The sequence below is a fragment of the Coenobita brevimanus genome, chromosome 98 (genome assembly GCF_032717465.1).
Source record: "Coenobita brevimanus isolate Jiangsu-jjx chromosome 98, ASM3271746v2, whole genome shotgun sequence".
NCBI lineage: Eukaryota > Metazoa > Arthropoda > Malacostraca > Decapoda > Coenobitidae > Coenobita > Coenobita brevimanus.
The window spans coordinates 2,388,319-2,409,830 of record NC_137051.1 but is presented as its reverse complement, the minus strand read 5'-3'; the positions used below and the strand labels follow the sequence as shown (position 1 = coordinate 2,409,830).

The following is a 21,512-nucleotide window of genomic DNA, read 5'->3' as shown; positions in this document are numbered from 1 at the left end:
AATTGCTGAAGTTTGGCAAAGTCAGTTTAGTTTCAAGGTAGAGGTAAAAATTCAAGATGAGAGAGAGAGAGAGAGAGAGAGAGAGAGAGAGAGAGAGAGGATTAGTATGCCTTAAAGATGCTGAAAATTGTGAGGGGGATAAAATATAAGAGGGATGCTTAAACTGAGACAAAAAGTGAATTAAATCACTCGGGCAAGAAAACTAACACATATGAACGAGTATAGAAACAAAAGGACGTTCAGGATGGGAGATAGTGTGGGTCTGTTGCTGATAATTTACAGCTAATGGTGAATGTAGGGAAATGACAGACCCAAATCAATAATAATAATAATAATAATAATAATAAAAGTTTGACATGATGCAGGAACACAAAGGGTTGATGGGTATATACCTGATGAAAAAAAATAAAATAACAAAGCACAAAAGAGGTAAAGGAAGATGTATAAAACTGGAAAGTCGCTGGTTGGAGAAAAATAACGAAAAATTAGAATAGCCAGAGAAAAAAAATGTCTAAAATAAGAATAATATGGTGAGATATGGCTGGAAGTTACGAGAAAAATGAGAGTAGAGAAAAATGAGTATTATAATAAGCTGCTGGGATGTGGTGGAAAAAAAAAATTGAAAAATGCAGAATGGGGGAGATGAGGGAGGGATTGTGGGTTTGTGGTTAGGGATTTGGGGGATGATGGGGAATAGAAGAATGGGAGAATTAGGGAGGTTATGGTGAGGGTGGGTAAGATGGTGGTAGTTAATAAGAAGCTGGGGGGTAATAGGGGATCATAAATGAAAGATTTGTGAGACCTGGTACGTGAGAGAGAGAGAGAGAGAGAGAGAGAGAGAGAGAGAGAGAGAGAGAGAGAGAGAGAGAGAGAGAGAGAATTAGCTAAGAAAATGGAGTAAAATAATAAAAACAATGAAGAAAATGAAAGAAAGGTAATGAAAAGGGCGAAGTAAAGACGATGGAAGGAAAGGATGTACGTGTGAGTAGATTAATTGATGGAAGTTGAGCAAATGATGTAAAATAACAAAGAAAGGTAATGAAGAAAGTGACAAATGATGAAAAAGGAGAAAGAAAGAGTGGATTAGCTTAAGGCAGATGTGCATACGGAGGAGAAAAAATATATGATAAAGAAGAAAATGAAAGAACTTGGGTAATGAAAAGGAAGAAGTAAAGACAATGGAAGTAAAGGAGAAAAGTAAAGATCAAGGAAGTAAAGCACAGGAAGAAGTAAACATGGAAGAAGAGATAAAGATGGAAGAACAATTAAAACATCAAAATAACAACCGCACTGGAGAGGAAGAACACCAGTAAAAACATATTAGACTGACGTGGAAAAGACAAAAAATGAAACGGAAAATCATGAAAAACAGAAAGCGGAAATGATAAAGAAACCCTTATGAAAATTAAAAAATTGGAAAATGGGGAACACATAATGGTTTTCGGCAGATGAAAATTGATTAAAAAAAAAAAAAAAAAAAAAAGGTAAATCAGTGAATGGTACAGTAAATACCTTAAAAGTAAACAAGTAAAGAAAGTCAAATAAGATTAATAAAAGATAAATGTACATGATATAGTAAAAGTATACGTGAAGGAACTATACAACTAATAAAAATGAAACAGAACTAAAAAAGAAAAAAAAACTAAATATACTAAAAGACCGATATTTCTAAAAGAACGATTAATACTTCAAAACTAAAGGAATAAATAAATAAATAAATAAGGGTCACTGATGACGGAAAAAAAAACTAAATTCACACTAAAAAAAAGAACAGTGAATAAAATATACAAAACAGTCAACAAACTAATTACACAAAATTACACAAGAATCAGAGTTCAAATGATGGAAAATATAACAAGATGAACAAAGGGAATCGAAAAGAAATAAATGGCGAAACTAAACGAAAATAAACATACCACAAACGGTGTAATCTGAACCACGTGGAACAAAAAGAGAAGAAAGTTTAATTAGTAACTTATTATACATGTAAATCGAAAAAACGTAAAAAAATATAGATACGCGAGGACATCGAAAGAGGAATTGATGGATAGATGGATGGCAGAGATGGAGGTGGATAGATGGATGGCAGAGATGGAGGTGGATGGATGGATGGATGGACTGGTAGACTGGATGGATTAGTAAGTCTACAGATAGATGGATAAAAGGATGGATAGATGGATGAATGGACTGGTAGGTCTACTGACGGATGGATGGACGGATGGACGAAATACCACACAAACTTAACTCATCTACGCGCAACACTAAAATCGAAAAACATGAATGGACGAAAAATGCAGTAACACAAATGAGCAAATCAGGCAATGCATAAAATATACAACACTAAAATATAACTCGTATTTAATGGGAAAAAAAGCCACGCAATTTATTTTTATTTCTACATGTAAACTAAACCGCACGGACCAAAATCTTATGAAATCCAAAATTGTGGTCTCGTTTTCAAAATGGCGACCCTATAATGCCCTCATATTTATTTTGGCATGTAAACTATTTTTCTTTTTTAATATTCAAAACCACGATGAAATGAGAAAAAAAATGTATATAAAAGAATCACAGAGCATATATAATTTTTTAAATCTCTTAATATTCCAAAACACGATGAAACGAAAAAAAAAAGTTAAAAAACTACAATGTTCAGCTTGACGTACACAACTAAAAGATTAATATTTCAAATCTTCAATTATATAGAAATATTTTGAATTTTCAGACTGACAGAAAATTATTAAACACATTTACACAATTTTTTGACCCTATAAAAAACGAAAATTAGCGCACACCCAGAAAAAAAAAAAAAATGCTATAAAGGTCCTACTGTATACTGTGCTACCTGTTTTCTACGAGTAAAGAAAACGGGCATCCATGGTTAGGAGGGACTAAAGGTGGGATGAAGGCGTGCGTGGATAAAGGTAACGCAATTATCGTTTTATCCATTATTACGTAACTTTGGATATTACGAACTATCTATTTTAAATGGTAAATACTTTGTAATTTTTTTTTCCAATGACGGTGTAAAGCAAAGAACACAAAATAAAAAGATGAAAACAAATTCTTTTCAAAAGTATCCTGATTACACGACTTCCAGAAATATGAGAGAGAGAGAGAGAGAGAGAGAGAGAGAGAGAGAGAGAGAGAGAGAGAGAGAGAGAGAGTTACCCTTTATGAGACTAACCTTTACGCAACACAACACCCCAATACTTAAAGTGGTAAGGCCGATACAACAGGTTACAAAATGAAGGGGAAAATATAATGAGGTTGAATTCAATTTAGCATTTTAGAAGCAAGCCTTTCGATACTAAAAATAAATAAATAAATAAATAAATAATAAAATAAATTAATGTTTAAAGTGTTGATCCCGGTACAAAGATCGAAAACCTAATCAACGGGAAAAAAAATCTGGAAATAAATGAAAAAGACCCAGAGAGAGAGAGAGAGAGAGAGAGAGAGAGAGAGAGAGAGAGAGAGGAAAACCTAAAGTAAACAATGCCATATACAACAGCATCATTTTACTGTACTAAAAATTATCTTTATCACTCTTACTTTTAAAAATCGGGGCAACAAAAGAAATTATTGGTATTAATTATGTTTTAAAATCGATAAATTAGATTCGCATTAACATTTATTTTAAGCTACCACTATCTCTCCTAACAGTCGAACGAGGTAGTTAGATAATGAAGAGTCGTTAACTGGCCTATCCGTAATTAAGAGGGAGATAACTGTGTAAAGGCGGATAATTGAGTGAATGACGGCGGGGTAATGAGGTGTAATTGGCATGAGAGAGAGAGAGAGAGAGAGAGAGAGAGAGAGAGAGAGAGAGAGAGAGAGAGAGAGAGAGAGAAGCAAAAAAAATAAAACGGGGGGGAGTGTGGGAAAGAAAACCGAAATGAGAAAAAATATAAGAAAAAATTACGGCGGAATATATGGGAATTGGGAAGAAAATTATACGCGAGAAAACTGGACAAATTCTGTTGAAAAAAGTATTGAAAAAAAAAAAAATCTTCCCAAACAACGAGCTCAGTGCGAACGGGGAGAAGAAAATGGGTAGGAAAAGGAAGAAAATGGGAAGAGGAAGCAAGATAAGAAAAAAAAAAAAAAAAGTGAGGGAGTTAATGATGATGGTTTGAAAATGAGGATGAAATTATTCTGAAAGCGATCAATAATAATAATAATAATAATGAGGTGACGTTACACATGCCAGGAAAAATACATAAAAAGATGGGTCTTGTAACGATGAGCTTAGACTACAAAATCAGAGGGTTACAGAGAGAACTAAACAGGTTACAGAGATCAAGGAAGGATACAGAGAAGACAAACAAGGACTGAGCTGAATTACAAAGATGTCGGGGTACAGTTACTGAGAAATGGTGGGCAATCAGAAGCGGTTACAGAGGAGGGATTGAGTTACAGAGAACTAAACCACAAACAGGGCTGGACTACAAAGAAATCTGGCACGGGTACAGAAAATGGGGGTTGGTTACAAAGAAAATGGGGGTCGGGTACAGTGAAAATAGGGTTACAGAGGTACAGGGTCGATTGCAAGCTGTTACAAAGACGTGGGGTAATGTTAAAAGCTCGGTTACAGAGAAAAAGGGGGGTGATTACAGAGGGCAGGTGGTCAATCGAAGGTGTTACAGAGATCTGAGGCTTGGTTATAAAGAGGATGACTAAGAAAGGGTATGATTACAAAGAATTACAAATAAGTGGGGCTCAGTTGCAGAGATAAAGTGAGAGAGAGGGGAGGGTTCGTTACAGAGAAGGGGTAAGCAATCAAAGCTGTTACAAAGACGTAGAGGAATGTTACAAAATATTACAGCGCCCTGGGTCTATTTAAAGCTCTTTTTTGTTAATTAAGAGAGGGGTCAATTTAAAAAAAAGTTACAGAAAAGGCAAGTTACAGTAGTTACAAAGAAAATCCCTGTTACTGAGGAAGGGTACGTTACAATCCGTTACAAAGAGATGCCACGGTTGGATATGGGCAAGTTACAGGCTATTACATAAAGATGACCCCGTTACAGAGAGAGGCTCTAAGCTATTACAGAGAGATGGGAGGGGGATAAATTACAAAATGTTACAGAGATAGTGAGGGACCCGTTACAAAGCCGCATTACAGAGAAAAGGTGAGTCAGAAGTTGTTACATAAACCTGAGAGATTGGGGAGTAAGTTACAAAATGTTAGAGACAAGGACGTCGCGTTACAGAGAGGGGGACCTGTAACACAAGCCGCGTTACAGAGAGACACCCGTAACGCATGCCACGTTACAGAAAACAGGGTGACTCAAAAGTTGTTACATAGACCTGGGCCACATATTCAGAGACCTGTTACAGAGAGAAGGATCAGTTACAAAAAGGGGAACACGGTATTACAATACAGAACATTACATGGTCTGGATGCTGTATTCTAAGTGGCACTGGATGCTCCTTGACACCCCTTCTCAAGCGATTTATTTACGCTGTTTATTATCCTATTTTACACCGACAGTTTTCATCACAATCACAGACAAGGATAGTGGAGTGTAAGGTACAAGATAAATCGTTAGGGCAGGGGTGTTAAGGGATCCCCAGGGCCACTTCGAATAACCTACAGATCCACAGACTCACTCCCGACCAACATCTATTCGCAACTAACAATTAATCTTAGTTACGAAAAATTGTGATCTTAGGTAAATCGTGGTCTAAGATGATGCAGAATATACACAATGGTTACAAGGAAAATGCATAAATAGGTACAAGGAAATACAAGGAAATACAAGACATGCAACATCTCTCAAGACACTGGGAATACAGGAGGGTACAAAAGGTTACAAACTGGACCATGCAGAAGGGGTACAGGGTGTGGATGTTACGCTGGAGTACATGTAAAGCTGTAACTCTTTGTATCTGAAGGCTGCTATGTACTATTCTGATTGGAGGCCATCTACAAAAAATATTAAATCTACGTATTGTCAGTAAAGGTAAAAATAAAAATAATAATAATAATAATAATAATAATAATAATAACGGTTACGAACGCAAAGAAACGCAGGAAATAAGAACTAAGAGAAAGTAGAACACAATGAAATGAGACGCTTAAAAAAAAAATATTAAAGAAAATGGGCGCACACGACAAACTAATAAAAATGACAAGGATGAAGAAGATAAAGAGGCTAAAGAGATGATAAATATGATAATGAGTGCAGGGGGGGGGGGCAAACAAGCACAAATAAGTATGGAAAAGTACGAATGTAGGAGAAAAGAGAGAAAACGATGATAACACTGAGAGAGAGAGAGGGGGGGGTGGCGGGGGAATAAAGCAAGGGAGAGACACACACAAATGGATAACGGGAGACCAAATACTATAGCTTAATAATAATAATAATAATAATAATAATAATAATAATAATAAATTCACTTAAACTCTCTAGGAAAGGAAACTAGGAAATGAAACAAAGAACCAAAGTCCGGATGAGATTACAAAGCAAACGAGCTGAAACTAAGAAATGAAAACTCAAAACACAACAACTGAAACAATGGGAAATGACCCTAGAAATGACAAAATAAATGACACAATAAATGACCCTATAAATGACCCTAAAAACACCAAAAATTACCCTAGAAACTGCCCTAAAATGACCCTAGAAATAACCCTAAAATTGATCCTATTAATGACTTTAAAAATGGCATTATTAATGACCCTAAAATGACACTAGAAATGACCCCATAAATGGCCGCAGAAATGACATTATAAACAACCCTTTAAATGATACTAAAAATGACTTTAGAAATGACCGTAGAAATGAGCTTAAAATGACCCTAAAAAGATCCCCCAAAATTACACAAGAAATGACTCTTTAAATTACCCTAAAAATGAAACTATAAATGACCCTAAAAATGAAACTATAAATGACCCTAAAAATTACCCCACAATGACCTTAGAAATAACCCTAAAAGGACCCTAAGATTGACACCAGAAATAAATCCCTAAACTTACCTAGAAAAGAAGGCCTAAAAATAAAACTCTTGGCCTCATAACTTTAAGAGCAGTGATGAATCTAGGACTGAAACTAGGGATGAAACTAGGAACTAATCTAGGAAATGCGAGTAGGAAAAAAAAAAAAAAGGCTTAACACAACAACTATGGACGAAAAAAAAAAAAAGAATTTAAAGTCAATTCAGAAATGAAACTCGGATTATTAAATTTAGGAATAAAACTGCAGCGACTGAACTCTTAAGAAACGAGATTTTTTTTTTTTTACTAGAACTGAAAGTAGGAATGAAACAAACTTGGAATGAAGCAATGTAGGAATGGAACTAGGAATCAAACAAACTAGAAATGAAACAAACTTGGATATTGACTAGAACTGAAACTAGGAATGAAACAAACTTGGAATGAAACAGTGTAGGAGTGAAACTATGAATGAAACAAATTAGAAATGAAATTAGGAATGAAACTAGAAATGAAACAAACTATGAACGAAACTACAAATGAAACAAACAGGAACGAAGCAAACTAAGAATGAAACAAACTAGGAATAAAACTGAAACTAGGAATGAAACAGACAGAAATCATTGAATATGTAACCTTGAATGAAACTAGAAAGGAACACTCGAAATATGAAATTCTTGGAAGTAGGAAATAAAAACTAGGAAAAAGCTATATATATATACAAATTAAACTCTAGGAAATGGTCAAGGAAACAAATATAAAGAATTGTGTCTAGGTACTGGGCGTCTAGAAAACCAACTGTCTAGGGAAGGAGGCGTCTAGGAAACAAGTCTAGGAAAGTACTTGACTAGGAAATAAAGTCTAAGAAGTAGGGCATCTAGGAAAAGAATTGTCTAGGAAACCACGTGTCTAGAAAACCATCTCTCTAGGAAATTACGTACCTAGGAACAGCACAATCTAGGAAATCAACCATACAAGAATTATCGACCTAGAAACAGCACAATCTAGGAAATGACGGTCTAGGAAAATCATGTCTAGGTTCCGTATTCTCGCCCGTCAAGGAAACTCCCTAACACCTCTTCCTTAGCGATTTATTTCTGACGGCGAGTAAAAATGAGTGTAAATGAGATAGATGGGAATATTAAGGAGTCATAAGCAAAATAAATCGCTTAGGAAGAGGTGTTTGGGAGCTTCCGTAACTGACATCAATACGAGCCTAGGAAACTAACGAACGAACGACTTAGGAAATTATCTAAGAAACAAGGAGACCATCTAAGAAATTAAGCAAAAAAACAAAATGCCTAGAAACTACATGAACTCAACCTCGTGGACCTAGCAGACTCCCTCATCCTCAATCTCGTGGACCTGGAAGACTCCCTTATCCTCAATCTCGTGGACCTAGCGGACGCTCTTATCCTCAATCTCGTGGACCTAGCGGAATCCCTTGGCCTCAATCTCGTAGACCCAGCAGACTCCCTTATCACCTTATGAATTTTATCTCTGCATATGATCACGTTAACCCCTTCACTCCGAGGCGTCTTTTCCTGTTTTAATTTCCTATCTCTCCAAGCGATTTTCTTGAGCCCGAGAGAGAGAGAGAGAGAGAGCGCACCATTCTCAATATCCCTGGCGTCCACTCTTTTTTATGGAGACCAAATGTCGCACCAAAATAGGCAAACTGTTTCGATCCAGCCTAAACCATGAAAAGCAAATCATAAAGTCTACGGACAAAACTCGCATTTGCCCAAACGACTGATTTATTATTTAGAAGCATTATCATTATTTATCGGAAGGGTTTATGTTATGAATGAGTGGTGATGGGAGGTGGGAAATGTAACAATAGTGAAAAGTGATGGAACAGGTGTGCGAATGTGTGTGAGATGCCAATTCTCCTGCACTCTAACGCACTTACCCACCGTACCTACCTAAAAGTGGACGGAAATACCTCTGACTTGAGTTTTTCATGTCTACACAATTATTTAAATCACTTACAATCTCACCAACATACCTACCTACCAGCTCATTAACAAAACTACCTGTCGAGAAAATAACTACTCGCCCACCCATTTACATACATACATACATACATTATATATATATATATATATATATATATATATATATATATATATATATATATATATATATATACTGTAAATGAGAAACCGTTTTCATATCGTCCTACTTATATAAATACTCACCTACCTACCTACCTACCAACCTACCTCCTTTCCTACCTACCTACCCACCCACCTACCTCCTTTCCTACCTACCTCCCCACCTCCCTACCCCCTACCGCCGTACCTAGCTAGCAAGGAGGCGAGTGTAATTAGCGTGGAAGCGGAAGAGGCCGGAGGGTAATACTCCAGTCAGATGGATGAGGCGGGATGAGCATGGGGGGGGGGGTAAGAGGGTGGAAGTGGAGAAGAAGGAAGAGAGGAATGAGAGAAGAAGGAAGCGAGGGAGAGGAGGAAGAAGGGAGAAAGGAGATAGGAAATGAAGGAGGAAGGAAAGAGGAAGAGAGAGAGAGAGAGAGAGAGAGAGATGGACAAACGGAGGAGGGGGAGTGGAAAGAAGAGAGGAAGGAAGAGAGAAGAGAATGAGAGACGGAGGAAGAAGAAAGGAGGGAGGGAGGGAGAAGGGAAGGACAAAGGGGGGAAGAAGAGAGGAGGAAAGCAGTAAGGGAAGAAAGCAGTAAGGGAAGACGGGAAGGAGGAAGGAGAGAGGAGGAGGAGGGAGGAAGGAGAAAGTGAGGCTCCCTTTTGTTTAATTTTTCCTGGTAAGGCCAACCTTTTGGAGTCTTCCCATTTTTAGTTCTTTCTTTTTTTGCACATAAAACGAAGAGGAAGGCATGAGAGGGTAGACGGCGTGTGGAGGGAAGGAAGGGAAGAAGGAAGGAAGAAAGGAAGGAAGGAAGGAAAGGGAAGGGAAGGGAAGGGAAGGGAAGGGAAGGAAAGGAAAGGAAAGAAGGAAAAGAAAGGAAAGGAAGGAAGGAAGGAAAGAAGGAAGGAGGAAGGAAGAGGAAGGAACATGAGGTCGCAGTGAGGTAGGATGAAGAAAGTGATGAAAGAGAAAGGGAGTATTATTTACATTTTTGTTTGTTTGTTTGAGAGAGAGAGAGAGAGAGAGAGAGAGAGAGAGAGAGAGAGAGAGAGAGAGAGAACCCCTTTCCCAGCTTTCCTCCCCATCCCCTCCTGTCCCTCCACCTACCTGCCTAAGGCCTGACAGGTAAGATGCTGTGCTGGCGTTATTACAGGTAAGAGCCAGCCAGGTGTGATTACTTCCACACACCTTGATTAAAACACCGGGCTCCAATCACACCAGTGCCGCTCATATTATATACACCTGGTGCTGTGTGTGTGTGTGTGTGTGTGTGTGTGTGTGTGTGTGTGTGTGTCTGTGTGTGTGTGTGTGTGTGTTGGGGGAATATTACTTGCCCCATAAACTCAATACCTTAGTGCTTATTTAACCCTCCTAATCCTACCACTAATTTGTTTTTGCCAAGGTCAGGTGTTTTTACCTCGCTTAGGTGAGTTCCCAATTAGTGTACAGGTTAATGAAGTCTACCCAAACATAACCCTTCATATTCACTCTTGTAACCTTCAATATATACCTGATTTTCAGCACTATCATCTTCTAGACCATGAAAACATGAAAAAAACGGCAAAAAAAAAAATGCCAGCATCACCAAAGCATATACAATTTTTTATGTATCCTATAAATCTACCTATTTATCTATCGATCTACAGCCAGATCCCTTAATCCCATAAGGAGTGGCCATAAACAAATCGCCTCCATGTCGCCTTGTCCCCTGCCATTACGCTGTCCTCCCCCCCAACTCACACACCTCTCTCTCAAAAATAACATCAAATAAAATTTTAATCTAAAAATCTTCCTAAATAATCGTGAGTTCGAAAAAAAAAAAAAAGGCTTTACTATACACATGAAAATGGAAAAAAGCCGATGTAACAAAAGATCAATGTACTAAATATGCAAATGTACACTTGATATGTAAATTAGGGGTGCTAAGGTCTTATGAATAGTACTTGTGGGAAAAGGTGAAGTACATGTTATAAGTACACTATGTTTAGTACGGACACTGCACATCGGATAGCGAAACTAAAGTAATGAGGTAATGTATTAAATAACTACAAGTGACAGGAGCATGTACTAAATATAAAACAGTACTAAGGTAATGTAATAAAAAACGTACATATGAGGAGAAAGTACTTAGATGTAGGGAACATGTACTTAATATAGGCCTACTGTAAAAAAATACTACTAAGGCAATGTAATGAAAATGTACATATGATATTGAGAATGTACTTAGGATAAAAATAATGAGAGTACTAAAGGCGGTTATCGTGATATGAAACTGAATGAAATAAATGTACAGGTGCGGGAAGGATTATCGTTTCACATTTTGGTCGAAGAATTATGAAACGCGTACGGAATATTTTGAAAGAGTCTGCTGGTTTCCGTAGTGGGTTTCAAAAGTCATCGTTCGCTGTCTGTTTATTCATCGTTCGTGGATCGATATTACGTGTCCGGAATATGCAAACTGCTTGGGACCATCTTCTCGTCGGTTAAGGAGGTTCCCTAATACGTCTTCCTTAGCGATTTATTTTTGGATATGGCTGGTTTATATCCTTCTGCACGTCATCTATGCAGAGTATGGCGACATTAGAACGATTTATGTACCACGGAGATGGGCAGTAGGGTGTAATGAGCAAAATGAACCAAAATAAATCGCTTAGGAAAAGGTGTCAGGGGTAACTCTCTCACAATTGGGACAAATCCAGTACTTCAAAGCTAACGTTAGAAGATTTTATTTAGCTGGGGGCGAGTCCTAACAGCTTGAGAGAGAGAGAGAGATAGAGAGAGAGAGAGAGAGAGAGAGAGAGAGAGAGAGAGAGAGAGAAACAAGAGCCATGGATAACTATGCTTAATTAGACCCAGTTTATTGGCTATCATCAAGTTAATTACACATCTCGAATTTACCCCAAACTTTTAAATTGCAGAGAATTTAATAGGCAGACAAGTTTTATGCGGAGTGAGTTTTAATTAGACGTGGAAGCCCAATGGAAAGACGCATTTTTATATATCTTTTTAAAGGCTGGATATAATTTGGTTACCATGGAAACCGCAGAGAGAGAGAGAACGCTAAGTCGAAACCATGAATTCGACACCACGACCAAAATCGAACCATACAAGACATAACGAAATGAAATGAAAAATGATTTATATATACACACTATGACACAACTATAAAAGGCAGCATTAAAGTGAAAAAAGCGCCATGGATGAAAAAAATTACCAAAAAACTGTAAAAAATATCTACCCAAGACATATATATAGACAAAAAATCCAACCATGGCCAGGAAAATTAACCAAAAAAATCTCACAGTTCTATATAAGGAAAATCTATCAGAGGCAGCAGATATGTAGAGATAAATCCTGTTAACGATTACGATAAGAGGATACTGAATAAAAAAAAAAAAAAAAGAGGAGGAAGAGAGATTTAAAAAGGGTACTTACAGGAACCTACAGCCAAGGAAGGTAGGAAAGAGAGGGAGGGAGGAGAGAAGAGAAGAGAATGAGAAGAGGGTTCCATCGAGGTCACAACATGGCTCAAGTGACCCTGTATTTTTTAGGTCAGGTCAGGTCAGGTCAACTGTTTTTATGTTGATTTCTGATACGTTGGAAACATTTATTTAATATTTTTTAAAGTTATGTAAAGTTATTATATTTTTAGTTTTTTTTTTTTGTCAGGTCAGGTCAGATATTTTGAGTTCAAATTGACCTGATATCTATGGACACTCTCACCTTATTTTATTTTTGCTTCCTTATTTTTATTTTTTATTATTATTATTATTTTTTTTAGATCCGGTAGTTACAGTACATTTAAGCTAATCTTGCATTTTTCAGGCTATTCTTGCACTAGGATATGTCAGGTCAGCTCAGGTCATTATGATAAGGTCAGCAATAACCTTTGTTTTAGATCGCACTGTTATTTAAAGATATTCACTTTTCAGGCTAACCCCGATCAAAGTATCCAATATGTCACCGTTTTGATAATAATAATAATAATAATAATACCATCAATTTCTGCGGTTAATTCAGGCAGTCTTATCCTCTAATACTAATAATGATAATAATAATCATAATCATCATCATCAACATAATAATAATAATAATAATAATAACAGTAATAATAATAATAATAATAATAATAATAATAATAATAATACCGCCAATTTCTCCGGTTAATTCATAGTCTTATCCTCCCTGACCTGACCTTTACTTCCGGCTTTCTCGCTCTTCAGGTCACACAATCAAAGCACAAGGTCAACTACATCCTGACCTGACCCGTGTCACGCCAGGTCAAGACAGGTCACATATGGAACTGACCTTGACCCGATCTATTCAAACTTTGCCTGCTCTTGTAAACCAATAAACTTCGGCTGTTGTTACATTTTTTCGTTTTCCCGCCAAAAATTTAAGTGAATTTATTTAAAGTTAGAAAGATTTTTTTTTATATATATGTACCGGTATGAAGAAAAAGCAGATAATAATGTAGGTAATTCTATTGATTAAAAAAAAAATGAAGAAACGTGGAAAACTAAAAGAATGACATTAAAATCATAAATACAATATACTATTTTCATATACACAAAACATTAACATCTAATAATGCAATAAAGAAATAGTGGTAATAAAAATTCAGTTATACAATGCTTAAATATATATAAAAATTTTGGTAAGCATAAATCTAATGAAGTGGTGATACAAGATGATATATAAACATCGATCTGAGGTTAAAAACTCATTTTTTTCTTTTTTATTATTATTATTGTTAGTATTATCATTAGTATTATCATCATTATCATTTATTACTGTTATTACCATATCACTTTTATGCTCCTCCTCCTCCTCATCATCATCATCACCATCCTCATTATCAATAATATTATTATTATTATTATTATTATCTGGCAAGTAAGTAATCTTTAACACCAGCCGAAGTTTACGGGGCACTTTAACATGATATATACCGTCCCAGGGCAGCAGTGAGTCAAAAAAGAGAGAATAAAAAGAGAGCAAGAAGAGCACTTTAACACAACAGTCGTGCTTAACCCTTTCACTACCAAGACAACCTCTTTATTTAACCTCTTTATTTATTTTCCCGCCACCAGACCAATTTATTCATCCTGGGAGACCTGATAGTGAAGAAATAAATGTAAAAAAAATTATCTCCATTCATTTTATAACCATCTCCATTTATTTATTCATTATCAGACGTCTCCCAATTAATATGAATAATAATCTAGCGGCTTAACAATGAAAAATAAACAAGGCGTCATCGTACTGAAAGGGTTAAACTTACAAGAAAGGTACGGAGCAGTATGAGCCTCTTACTCCAATGAAGGTAAGAGTAAAGTGATTTTAAGAAGACCAAGAGGAATAGAGTCAGTTTCTTTTATTAATGATTATTTCTAGTTTAAACATGAAGCCAAAATTAGTTCTGTGATTTTTTTTTTAAAAGTATGTGATATTAAATTGCAACTTTAATTATGACTTAGTTAAGAAAGATACTTAATATTAGCGATGTTAGGATGGCTACGTTGTGTGTGTGTGTGTGTGTGTGTGTGTGTGTGTGTGTGTGTGTGTGTGTGTGTGTGTGTGTGTGTGTGTGTGTGTGTGTGTGTGTGTGTGTGTGCCTAATTTAACACAGCAAATTTTAACACAACAGCAATTTTTAACACGCATCGTCTGCGTCCCGTGGGGTAAATATCACGAGCTTTATATTACTAAGCGAAGTGTCAGAATTGTGAAAAGCTTTACGTCGTTGTGTAAGAGTGTAAACTGTAAATAAACATATAGTGTAAATTGCAATAGGCCTAAAATTTGAATATCTTAATGTGAAATACAGTCATATATGTAAATCGCAATGTATAGGTGTAAAGCTTAATATTATAAAAAAAACTAATTGAACCTAAATTTACTAGGCAGGGTTAATGTATAGAGGTAATTAGAGAACAGATGATGTAATTATGCTCAGCTATACAAAGTGGTGTGAAAATGGTGTAATGTTTGATATTATTGTGTCTTGTAAAATGGTAACTGCAGCCATGTGTGAAGGGGTGTAAGTATGTAAACAGCTGGATATAAATGCGTTCGGTTGTGTCAATTTGTGGTGTGTCTAATATCAGTGTGACTAGTAAAGTTGTTGCAAGTGTGACTACTGTAGTTGTAAAGCCGTATAAGTATGACTATTTCTGGACTCGGATTAAGTAACTGAGATGATGTCTAAGTCTGCGCCGAGATAAGTGCTCAAAATTGTACAACAGAGACGTAGTGTGAGTATGCTAGAGACAGAGTACAGTTAAGTGTGATGTACTGTGAGTATGCTACAGAGTACAAGTAAGTGTAAGTAGTGAAAGTATGCAATTGAGAGTATAACTATCTGTGACGTAATGTGCGTATGCTTAGGTAAATTATAGGTAAGTGTGACGGAGTGTATGCTATAGAGATGGCCGAGTGTGACGTAGTTTAAGCAATTGACAGTATAGCTAAGTGTGACGGGGTGCGAGTGGTATAAGTGTGACGTAGTGTGAGTGCTATAAGTGTGAGGTAGTGTAAGTGGGCTACAGGATGGGGATGGAGGGAGGGTTGCCAATACTCACCAGCTCCTCGTCGTTGAGTGAGGCACGGGGAACAGCGGACGTCAAACCTGCATTCCTCTTAGCCGCCATCGTCTGTCGTGCAGGGGAGGGAGAAGGAGAGAGAGGATGAGTTAGTTCAATTGTGACGGGATAAGAATGAGTGGCTGAGTTAATTTGTTACGGAGAAAGAAAGGTGGTGTTAGTTGTGACGGAGAGAGAAATGAGAGGTTGTGATATTTTATTTGTTACGGAGAGAGAGGGAAAGAAGTGGAGAGGCACTTCTTTGTCAGTGAGAGATTCATACTAGTGTGTGTTGTGGAGAGAGAGAGAGAGAGAGAGAGAGAGAGAGAGAGAGGTGGAATATTGTCTGGGTGGAAATTAATGTGGATTATAACTGGTGATACTGATGACGGAGGGAGAGTGAAAATGATAACAACTATGGCGGAGAGTGACAATAATGACAGTCTTGATGATGATGATGATGATGATGATGATGATGATGATGATAATGATGATCACGATGATGACGATGATGATGATGATGATGACGACGATTGGGATGATAATTAGGTTGACAGGATAGGTTAATACAATGCTGCTGCTGCCAACGATGATGATGATGATGATGATGATGATGATGATGATGATGATGACAGATACAGAAGAAGACCATGATGACAGTAATAATGGTGATACTGAAAGTGACAATGATAATGACAATGATAACGAAAATGATAGTGACAAATGATGATGACTGTAATGAAAATAAGTGAAAAGCGATGAAAAAGGTAAATAACAATGAGAATAACAGTAATAGTAATGATGATGATGATGATGATGATAAGGAGGAGGAGGAGGAGGAGGACTCACTGAAGAAACCAAAAACAACGAAAATGGTAAAAATAAAAACAGTAAAAGAACGAAGACTGCAAAATGAAAGGTAATTACAGGGGATATCTCAGGGGTTTGGGTTAATAATGAGAGAGAGAGAGAGAGAGAGAGAGAGAGAGAGAGAGAGAGAGAGAGAGAGAGAGAGAGAGAGAGAGAGAGAGAGCAGTTAAATCCATCAGTGAGAACCAACGCATGTGGAAAATTAAAGAAGGGAGGGAGGAAAGTGAGAAGAGGATGAAAAGGAGAAGGATGATGAAGAAAGGAGGAGGAGGAGGAACGGAAGAAAAAGAAGATATGAAGATAGTGGAAATAGAAGAGGCAAAAGAATGAAGTGAACAGTTTAGAGAGAAGGAAAATAAGGGGGGGGGGGAACAACAGGAAGAAAAGGGGAAAAGGGAAAAAAAAAGAAAGTGAAAGGGGGTAAAGAAGAATGAGAAACAGAAAGAGCAAGTGCGAAAATGCAAAAAAGAGCAAAAGAACATAAAGAGGAGGATAAATATAAAGAGGAGGAAGATAATATGAAGAGAAAGAGATAAAAATAGAGGAAAAAGATAAATATAAAGAGGAAGAAGATAAATATAACAGGGAAGACAAAAATAAAGAGGAAAACGATAAATATAAAAAACGATAAATATAAAGAAGATAAAGAAAAATGTAAAAAGGGAAGAAGATAAATATAAAGAGGAAGAAGATAATTATAGAGAGGAAGAAGAAAAATATGGAGGGATGATAAAATATAAAGAGGAAGAGGAAGAATATAAAGAGAAAGAAAAATATAAAGAGGATGAAGATAACTATAAAGAGGAAGGAGATAAATATAGAGGAAGATGAACAGAGGAAGATAAAGAGGAAGAGCATGAAATGACAAAATTTACAAAGGGGCACAGATGATGTTAGGATAAAGAAAAAAAAAAAAAATCGGTGCGGCGACGGGAATATGTTGAATTTAAAAAAAAAAAAAAAGATCGTAAAGTATCGGTAATATGAATGACAAGAAAAATGAGTCAAATACACTACGCAGGTTACGCAAAACTAAAAAAAATATATATATATATATATATAGGAACAAGGAAAAAAAAAAAATCCTTAGGTCGTACTCTTGTGGGATAGGAGACACACAACCACTTATTCCTTATCTTTTTTTCCCCTAAGTAAACCCAGAATTTAAACAAACCCAAATTAAACCTTCATAAGTCTAAAATAAGCCTTCAAGGCCCCGAAAATATAAGATAAACAAAAGTATTCCTAAAAGTTAACAATAAATAGGCTAGATAAACCAGTAACTCATTAACTCTTACACAATTTCGTAGTAGTAGTAGTAGTAGTAGTAATAGCAGTAGTAGTAATTAAAAGAAACGCAGATCCCACAGCAAACACTAAGGAACATAGATAATACTGTATAAAAAAAAAAAAAGAAAGAAAAGAATAATCTAGAACACCCAAATTGAGTCTGAAAAGTGTAAGAAGTTTGAAGGAAGTTGGGGAGGGGGAGCGTCGCGCCCCGATGACTGATAACAAGTCTCCCTTATCACTAGTCTCTCTCTCTCTCTCTCTTGCTTTTCCTTCCTTCTCCCACTTTCTAGTATCCATCATTACTTTTCTTCCTTACCTTCCCGCCTCTGTCTGTCTGTCTCTGTCTGTCTGTCTGTCTGTCTGTCTCTGTCTGTCTGTCTGTCTCTCTCTCAGTTACCAGGGTCATAAGTTAGCCTGAGATCAGGAAAAATGAGCAAAGTTACCCCGTTCTCTCTCAGCTGGCAAAATCCAGAGCAGACTCCGGAACACGCATGAGAGAGAGAGAGAGAGAGAGAGAGAGAGAGAGAGAGAGAGAGAGAGAGAGAGAGAGAGAGAGAGAGAGCAGTGGTCGAATGAGGATCGCGCGTGTACCCTGACGATACCCACAGGACTAACTATTACCAAACAAGACTTAAACTTTACGAAAAACTCTAAACTTGATAACAACGCCTAACATGACGAGATACCTAACTGAACTTCTCGATTCTGGCCATTTGAATAAGATTAATTTATTTTTATTTATTTATTTACTGCTAGTGTCACTTGGCATCATAATTTACCTTCACTACAAGAGTTCATTACAGGAAAAAGTCGATAATCAACACAAAAATACTAAAAAAATATGTAAACGCAACGTAGGGTTTAATCTGCAAACACAACACATTACATACTCAAGAAAAAACTTGAAAATTTTACGAAATGACAATGAAAATAAAAGCGATATCGGTATCATACACGAAAGAAAATATGAATGCGATGTACAGCTGCTAAAAAATATATAGGATGGTGTGACAACAATGGTGGTATTAAAGGAGGGAGTGAAAATGATGAGGTGATAATAATGATGATGGTAGAGGTGGCAGGACAATGAGGGCGAAGCGATGGTGACGACGATGGGGCTGAGGACTGGACGTGAGTGATAAGCGGTAATGATGGTGGATGTAAATATAGATGGAAGGGAAACGGCTGAAGGGAAACAGATAGGAGAGAAAATTCTATATACCATTCGCCGTAAGTGTGTGTGTGTGTGTGTGTGTGTGTGTGTGTGTGTGTGTGTGTGTGTGTGTGTGTGTGTGCAAGTACATGAAATACTGTAAAAGTTCTAGGAGTACACAGAAGTAGGTATGCAGTTTAAGTACAGAAGTATGGGTAGGGTACAGTAATAAAGTACAAGGAAGTAAGGAATAAAGATAGAACACAACAGCATTACAAAGAAGTAGGTTTGCATGTTGGTACTGTAGTACACTGAAGAAGTAATGGTGATGCACATTAGTATACGAATATTTGTCTCTGAGAAGAATGGGTACAGATGTATCAATATAATAACGCAGAGAATTAGGTCTATGTGCTAGATAAGTATAGATATAATGGAAAAGTACAGTAGTAGTACAGTGAAGTAGATATGTTGAAAAAATAAAAAAAATAACAATAATGCACGCCAATAATAAAGAGTAGGTGCAAGTGTTGAGTATATAAAGAAGTAAAGACACAGTATGTAAATAGTAAGGGTAAAAGTAGGTTTCTGTGTTAAGTAAAGAAGTACTGATACTGTAGATTTGTAGAAGAGAAAAGTAGGAACATTTGGCGAAGTACACAATTAATACAGCACAACAGTAGTACAAAGAAGTGGGTCTACGTGTTGGATAGATATAGTAGTAAAATAGCACACTGGACTACAGAGAAATAGGTGTGTTAAATGAGTACAGAAGTAACTAGAATAACAAGATTTCATCCCTAGTACAAAGAAAGAGGTGTACATGTTGAATAAGTACAGAAATAATGGTACAGTACACAGGTACACAAATTACATGTTAATTATCAACACTTATACAGAGACCAGGGTCCCACAGCAGAGGCCCCGGGGTGTCGTCTGCAAATCAGCTGTTCCTGGTGTTCGGAGGCCCTGGAAGAGACTTAGGCACAACACATTCACAAAACCACAACTTATGACAAAATTACAACGAACATCCACAAAGCAAGGCGTCACAATGCGTTAAATACACTACATGCTAATATCCAACAAGCATTCCACCTTTTGCCTAGCCCATGCAAGGTATAATAAAAACTAAGTCAAAGTCATAACATCAAAACACAGAGACGTAAACAAACAATGGCCACGTGGTCGCTGGCAACGCTATCAAATTGGAGGGAATACTTTGAAGAAGGGAGTTTAAAATATATAAAATGAAATTATTGGTACTGTAGTTTGAGAGTATTAGGAGATGGAAAGGACAAATTGAGAAGTATAAAAATGCAGCAGGGGAGGTAAAATTAAAATAAAACCTGGAACTGTTTAACGGCGTATTCATATTACATTTGCTTACATAATTAAGTAACAAGATTAGAAAGTCAACGAGCTCACGAAGAGAGAAAAAAATGCATATGTATTTTTCGTTTTCCAAGTTTCTAGTGGAATTTTCCCTACATTCTTTATATGACTGAATGAATATTACCATTTTTGAAAGTCTACAACCAGGACACACTACAAACACACAACATTTAGGACGCATATTTCTGATGATTCTTGATACTACGTGTGTTTTTCTTGCCTGTGCTGTTACAGTCTCTCTAAAACTGGTTTCTCATAATGTGCTTACTGATGACTGTTCCCTATTAGCAGTTTCAACTAACGTGATTACTGGTGGCTAATAACGTGCTCTCGGTTAACTACAAGTGTGCTATCGTCACAATGCCCAGCTATAATGTACACCCTGAATACTTCTATGTACACTTAGTATTGTACAACAGCAAACGGCAGGCTTGAGTCGAAATAAGACATCAGAGTACGGGATGGGAATTTTGAAAAGAGTACAGAATCTGAATTATAGAAAATATATTCGGAATTTGGAGAAAGAGTAGAGAATGAGTCATGAAAAACGACAGAATCGGAAAATTACAGCAGAATCAGAATTTTGAAAAGGTCAGAAGAGGAATACGACAAAAAATACTGAAACGAAATCGCAAATAATTAATTAAAATCTCATACTAGAAAATTTTTCACAAATATGTCCCGACCACAAAACGTATTTTAAGGTAAAAGAGAGGGAAAACAATTTACAAATCATCTGTTGAGTGTTATACGGTTAAGATGAATGCAAAATAAAATAAATAAGGGAACCATCATTTTCTCGGCAAGTCAACCAGAGCAAAGGGGAAAAATGCAGCACAAGGAAAAAAACAAATGACAATCGCTCACTTGGCACTGTGGCATTCAAAAGCGTTTATGTGCAGTATATTCCAATTCCACGACCATCAATCACGTCGGTTATTAAATCCAGTTGTTATCACCACAGGGCAGTTTGTTATCTCTGTTATCGCTCAAAAGCACTGAAGTTTAAAGGCCGCCCGCTGTTTAATCCCGGAAAAATATTGAAGGACTTAAAACTGATTTGATGTGTTCTGATAACTCCATGACGTGAGAGAAAACTAACCGATGATGGCGCAATGTATATCACAATTATGTAAGATAACCACTTACTAATTCCAAAAATACCAACCGCATATCT

At 36.6% G+C, this 21,512-nt stretch overlaps 1 protein-coding gene across 1 annotated transcript in view; it reads right to left on the bottom strand.

Moving 5' to 3' along the window:
* Positions 1–21,512, bottom strand: part of unc-13 (protein unc13 homolog) — a 205,044-nt gene that overhangs the window by 70,737 nt on the left and 112,795 nt on the right. Inside the window, exon 5 of the mRNA XM_080283857.1 lies at positions 15,625–15,696. Coding sequence (XP_080139983.1) covers positions 15,625–15,696 — 72 coding nt within the window. The remainder of the gene's footprint in view (positions 1–15,624; positions 15,697–21,512) is intronic.